The sequence below is a fragment of the Labeo rohita genome, chromosome 10 (assembly GCF_022985175.1).
Source record: "Labeo rohita strain BAU-BD-2019 chromosome 10, IGBB_LRoh.1.0, whole genome shotgun sequence".
In the NCBI taxonomy this organism is placed as follows: domain Eukaryota; kingdom Metazoa; phylum Chordata; class Actinopteri; order Cypriniformes; family Cyprinidae; genus Labeo; species Labeo rohita.
Genome location: NC_066878.1, coordinates 1,448,622 through 1,455,232, shown reverse-complemented (window position 1 = coordinate 1,455,232; position 6,611 = coordinate 1,448,622). Strand labels below are relative to the sequence as shown.

Sequence of the window (6,611 nt, the reverse complement as noted above, 5' to 3'; positions counted from 1 at the left end):
AAATCCTGTGCAGGGCACTTATGGTCGAATAGAACAAATGTTGTGCGTGATAAGAGATACATACAAAGGACTGGGAGTGGGAAACGCTGCGATAAGGCAAGAAGTAGGACCCGTGTAAATATCGAATCAGCTTTCCAGTGCTGGAGAGAACTAAAGGAGCAGGAAGACCTGTGATCTGACGCCCTTGTTGCTTTATTTCTCCTCGATAGTTGAGTAACATTGGTTTTGCTTTGCATGTTCGCTTGCTTGTTTATCTGCAATTGGTGGCTGATTGTGCCATAATCGTTGCCTGGGTTGTGTCAAAGTCCCATCTTTGAAACGTCTCTCGGACAGGCAAGTGCAGCTCCTGTCTTTTTAAATGATGAAACATCAAATACTCTAAAACTGTTTACCATTCTTACGATTAAATTTCATATTTGAAATCACCAATGAAATCTGACAAGAATTTATTTACAAAGATATATTGTGTCACACTTCTCTAGTAAGTTTCGTATGTGTGAAGATGATGCAGGCAGTGGCGTAGCGCAAATCCATGAATAAATATTCCTAAGTAAACTTAAACTGATTTCCACTGCTCAGGGAATGGGGAGCAATGAACATTGTATAGGGACCATGTTAATTGGAACACAGTGTAGTCACGGAGCTCTCTGGTTATCTGAATCAGGTTCTGAATCAGATTAAATAAGAGAGGCATGCAATATATGCAATATATGCATGCAACATATGCAGAGCGACTGTACGTGAGGACTGGAATTGAGAAAGGCCTTTGTATTTAATCCTATATCATAACGCCCTAATTTCATTAAGAGATAAAATTCAATAAGTTTTACTGGACTTAAATTGAACAAATACATGATTTTTTACAAAGTGCCGCTGAACAGTAACGTTAAATCAGATGAGTTGCTTTATGAACAATGACAGTGATTGCAACGAGTAGGGCTGGGCGATAAAACGATAACAATATGTATCGCGATAGACACGTGATCGATATCAATAAAAAATGTGTTCGATAAAACGTTCGATATTTTTTATTCTTCGTCGGAAGAAAACAGAGGTTGCAAAGCAAGTTTGGTTGCATTAACAAAGGCACTCGCTCTCTGGTAACCTAGCAACGTAGGGAGTGACACGCTAACAGCCAATCATGTAACAGGATCAGTTCGTTGCGCCTTATCGTTGTCTCGTGCTGGTCTGCTGGATTCCTCTTCATAAGCAGAAAATGAGTGCCGCAGCGAGCGAGGAAATTGTAAAAAACAAAACAAACAAAAAAAACAAAACAAAAAAACAAAACAAAAAAAAACAAAACGAGGAAAAGTCAGCTCGCCAGTATGGCAGTTTTTTGGATATTATAAGTCTGACCGTAGTCAGACCAATGTCGTCTGCAAATTATGCAACACCGTCGTCCCCTCCAAGACTGGTGATACCACGAACTTGATGTCCACCTTAGCCGCGCTCACCCTTTGGGCTCGAAATTGCGACCGTTTTGTTCGCATATGCTCCCAAAATTTATTCTGCGCGACCTCAAAATATATTTGGAAGCATTTGTGCGAGTGCCAGAAATTGTTGTGGTGCGACTTGTTTTAATTTCTTTACAAAACTTTCGCTAGCCTAACTACTGCCCAGACTGCTGTGAGCTGATACAGTGACAGTTTCGCCGTTTTCTCCAACATTACATAACTAATGAAACTCGATCTGTACATTCTTAACTTTAACGCAGATTTTAGATATTAGCCGTCAATCACTCCCTGTCACTGACACTGCGCTCCGCTCAAACTCGGAAACGGCCGTTTCACGAGTTCCCACTTACAAATAATAAACAGAGTACAAATTAAGCGTGTTTGGCGTGCTGTCCGGGAGAGGGCTCCGAGCTCGGAAATCATTCCCGAACCCGGGGCACCCCCCCTGCCTAGGGAGAGGGGTACGAGCTCGGCATTTGGCCCGAACCCAATAAGCACTCCCCCGGGCTGAAGGTGAGGAGACGGGGTGGAGGAGGGATGCTGAAAAGACTAGAGATGGAGGAGGTAGGACTGCTTGGTTATTTATAGGGATTCTCTCTTGCTTAGAGAGTGTGATTACTGATGGTGAATTGGCCGTGTTAATTATCTGCGCGTGCTCCTCCCGAAATTTGTTAATAAAACATCACTTCACGAGTTCCCACTTACAAATAATAAACAGAGTACAAATTAAGCGTGTTTGGCGTGCTGTCCGGGAGAGGGCTCCGAGCTCGGAAATCATTCCCGAACCCGGGGCACCCCCCCGCCTAGGGAGAGGGGTACGAGCTCGGCATTTGGCCCGAACCCAATAAGCGCTCCCCCAGAAGGCTAATAAATTGCAGGACAGCAGCCAATTAACCCCCAAAAAATGCTTAGCTTGGGCTGAAGGGATGCTGGACGTAGTCGTAGTGCATAAACGGGAAAATACGGGAGGAGCTCTTGCAGGCACTGCTGGGAAAGAATATGGAAAAAGCGGCGGAGGGGGACGGAGGGGGACTGAGAACAAAAGCTCCTGCGGTGGCTGCTCCAGCGGAGCGGGAACTGCTGCGGCAGTAGGGAGAACAAAAAAGAGAGGGGGGTGGCTGCTCCAGCGGGAGCGGGAACTGCTGCGGCAGTAGGGAGAAAAAAAAGAGGGGGTGGCTGCTCCAGCTGGAGCGGGCACTGCTGCGGCAGTGTGGGGAAGTAGGGAGAGAGGCTCCTACTGGAGTAGGATGCTGAGGGGATGGTGATGGGGATATGATGTTGTTGTTGGGAGATGAAAAGGGGTTGCTGTGGAGGATCTGGAGATGAAAATAGGCTAGCATGGACTAGAATTAAAAGGGTCGGCCGACTAGGGTCTGGTGGGCTTCCTTGATGAGGGAGCGATCTGATCGGATATAGCTCTTGAAAGCTTCCGATGACCAGCGGCCCAGCGCTTGGATCTGCTGTTGGGAGAGACCTTTTTGGGCGGCTGTGGTTGCTGCACCTATTCGGAATGAATGGCTGGAAAAGTTGTTGGCTGGGGTACCAGAGAGAAGCAAGACGGACTTAAGGTGCTTTTGGAACCAGAAGCGAGTGGCGGGGCGGTTGAAATCGTCTGTAAAGAGGGGGTCGGAAGGGAGTTTGGATTGGGATTTTCTGAGCTGGAGGAAGGCTAGGAGGGTTTGGAATGGTTGGATGGGCGATTGGAGGTTAAAGATATAAATGAAGTGGCCTTTCTTTGTTTGGTCTGTCTTACTTTGCTTTATGAAGTAAGAGATGGTTTCCCCGTCTAGCACTGCTAGATCTGAGATAGTTGGGTGGATGGCTGGGTTGAAGCCAGATGTAATGGCGAGCTCAGAGCATCTGAGGAAACCGAAGAAAGCCAGGATAAACATGGCGTCTAATGTGCGGGCAGTATGGATGGAATGGTACCCTTTACGGAGGGTGGAGATGCATTTGGTCAAAATTTTTAAGGTAATAGGTTGTCTGGGGTCAGGGCGGTTGGGCTGGGTTTTCTGGATACCTTTAATGAGAAGGGAGGTCTGTGAATTGGTTATATGGGGTGAAGGCGAGCCATATAACAGTTTGTGGAAAAACTGGATTCCGCTTAGGTATCCTTTAATGGAGCTGGCTTGGAGGTTTTTGTTGGTGTTGAGATGGGAGATAAATGAGGTGACAGCAAGCAGGGAAAAATCAGGGAAGGGTAAACTATAGGCAGAGTGGAATACTTTAAAACATTTCCATGCTGTAAGGTAGGCTTGGAGTGTCCTAGGGGAGACGGCTTGGAGAATGGAATTAATGGAGGCTTCGAGGAGAGGTCTCAGAGGGTGGTTTACGGGAATATCAGTTCTGAGGAACCGGGGTCGGGAGCGGGTCCGCCTCTGGTGCCAGCGATCTGAATTTCTGAAAGGCAAAACGAGAGAGAGAGTCAGCTATTTGGTTCTTTGACCCGGGAATGTGTTTTGCGGTTATAATAAATTGGTCACAAGCCGAAATCCAAATCAAGCGTCTTAACAAAGGCATTAGTGCGGGGGAATGGGAACGACCTTTGTTAATGCAGTGCACGATAGCTTCGTTGTCGCAGTGGACGACGATGCTGGTGGCGGACCACTCTTTGCCCCATAGGGAGGCTGCGGCCACTAACGGATAAAGCTCGAATAGCGCTGAGGATGATAGCTGTTGTGGCAAATCTGCCAGCTCGGGGGGCCAGGTAGAAGCGAACCAGCGGCCTCGGAGAAAACCTCCGAAACCGACGGAGGGGGCGGCGTCGGTATATAATTGGATATCGATTGGGGAAGAAACCAGGTTGCTGTAAAAGAAGGATAAGCCGTTTCACTGTTTGAGGAAGGAAATCCACAGACTGAGCTCGTTGCGGCACGAATCAGTTATGGAAATGCGGTCCTCTAGAGCGTGGGCGGAAGATGCGAGGGAAAGGAGGTGGGAGATGAAGGGGCGGCCTTGTGGGATAATGCGCATCGCGAAATTTAGATGACCTAGAATGGATAACAGCTCGCGTTTTGAACAGCTAGTGTTGGTTAACAGAGTGGAGGCTATCACAATCGTCCTGTCATTTTTTCTTTGGGTAGGGAGGCCAGGAATTTTTGGGAATCTAAGTTGATGCCCAAAAATTCGATGGAAGTGCTAGGACCCTCGGTTTTGTCTTGGGCGAGGGGAATCCCGAGCTCTGAAAAAGCTTTTGGGTTGTCAAGAGGTGCGCCGCTGGGACGGAGTCTGGGGGCGAGACAATTAGGAAATCGTCTAGAAGGTGGATCAGGTAGGGAATGTTGTAATTGTTGGAGAGGATCCAGCAAATTGCCTCTGACAACGTGTCGAAAATTTTAGGGCTGCTTCGGCAGCCGAAAGTGAGGCGGACGGCGAAGTAGAATTCGTTCTTCCAGCGGATGCCGAATAAGTGCCAAAAATCTGGGTGGATGGGCATAACTTTAAAGGCGGAAGTAATGTCAACTTTTGCCAGCCAAGCGCCACGGCCTGCATCTTTAATCAGGGTGATGGCTTGGTCAACGTCGTGATAGTGAAGAGAGAATTCTTCAAGCGGGATGAGACTGTTAATGCTCGGGAACGGGGAATTATGTGGGGAAGAGAGATCGATTATGAGGCGTTTTTGCCTGAGAATTTCCTAGTGGCTACACCAATGGGGCTGACCCGGAAAATGGGAAAGGGAGGGACGGCATAGGGGCCGATCATGAAATTTGCGTCTATTTCTTTTTTGACGAGGAGGTCGACTATTTCGGGTTCGGTGAGAGCGGAGTGGAGATTTGGGCAGATGAGACTTTGGGAGGGGAGACTTACGACACCGGGGTGGAAGCCGTGTGCGAGACCTGAAAGAACATAATCTGTAAAAAGAGAGTCAGGGTGGTGAAGCAATTCTATAGACAGACGAGAAATATTCACAGGGGTCGATAAGTATTTTTTTGAATTTTTATTTGCAGCTTTTTGTACTGGACAAATCAGACGGGCATGAGCCCCGCCGCAAAAGTTGCACACGTGCATGAACTGGCAGCGCTGTCTCGTGCACCTGCCGCTGTTAAAGCTGGCGCAGACCTGGCTGACGGTGGAAGGTAGGCGGCGGCGAAATGTGGGAGAGGGGGTGGCTGGAGTATCCATGAGGCGCGGGACGTAGCTAGTGGATTTGGGTTGGGATGGTTCGGGGCAGGGAGGAATGGATGGATTGATGAAAGGGCATGAGATGGTGGGGTGGGAAAAAGAACGGCAGACTGCACAGGAGATGTTGCGGCAGCCCAGGAACACTCTGTTATGGAGCTCAGTGTCCAAAGCCCCCCAGTAAGGACACTGGTTCCACTGGGCTACACGGATGGCACATTTGGCCGCGAACAGTTTATGGTAGGTATAAAAGTGGGAACCTCCGTATGACAGCGCGAGCTCGGCGACTATTGTGAGATAGTCGCTGAGCTCGCGTCTCCTGTGGGGAAAAGCGGCACAGATGACTTCTGAGTAACGAGTGAAAGCGTTGGTGAATTCGGCAAATGACAATATTCGTGATTGGGTGGGTGCTGAATTTTTTAGGGTGACTGAGAAGTCGCCGCAGTTGATTTGGCGATCGGCGGGTGAGGGAGAAATAGGAGAAAGCAGAGAAAAAAGATCTACGTCTGCACCTGCCAGAATTTGGGTCCTGATGGAGTTGGGTACGGGGGGCGGTTCCAGTGCAAGAGCGTTTGGAGGGGCTGGAAGGGGCGTGGCTGAGGCTAGTGAGAAGGGGGAGCGGGTCTGAGGAGGAAAGAGGGCTGCCGGGACTGCTGGCGGGGGCATGCTCGCGCTGTGGGCATTTTGTGGGAAGGAAGAAAAAGGAGGGAAAAGAGGGGGAATAGCGGGCATTGGAGCGTGCGTGGTAAGGGGCAGGCTCACGCTGGGAACGGCTCCTGGGGCTGAGGAAAGGGAAGGGAGGAGAGGTGGAATGGCGGGCATTAGAGCGTGCGTGGTAAAAGGCAGGCTCACGCTGGGAACAGCTCCTGGGGCAGAGGAAAGGGAAGGGAGGAGAGGTGGAATGGCGGGCATTAGAGCGTGCGTGGTAAAAGGCAGGCTCACGCTGGGAACAGCTCCTGGGGCAGAGGAAGGGGAAGGGAAGAGGGGGGGTATGGGGGGCACCGGTGCTTGAGCTGTTGGCGGGGGAATGCTCATACT

The 6,611-nt window shown here is 49.5% G+C and overlaps 1 protein-coding gene across 1 annotated transcript; it reads right to left on the bottom strand.

The window, feature by feature from the left end:
- Positions 1-2,803: 2,803 nt before the first annotated feature.
- Positions 2,804-3,793, bottom strand: LOC127172390 (uncharacterized; the record flags this gene model as incomplete). Its single annotated transcript, XM_051121652.1, has 1 exon — positions 2,804-3,793. A coding segment is annotated over one exon (990 nt), but the record flags the coding sequence as incomplete, so codon positions are not given.
- Between the last annotated feature and the right edge of the window lie 2,818 nt (positions 3,794-6,611).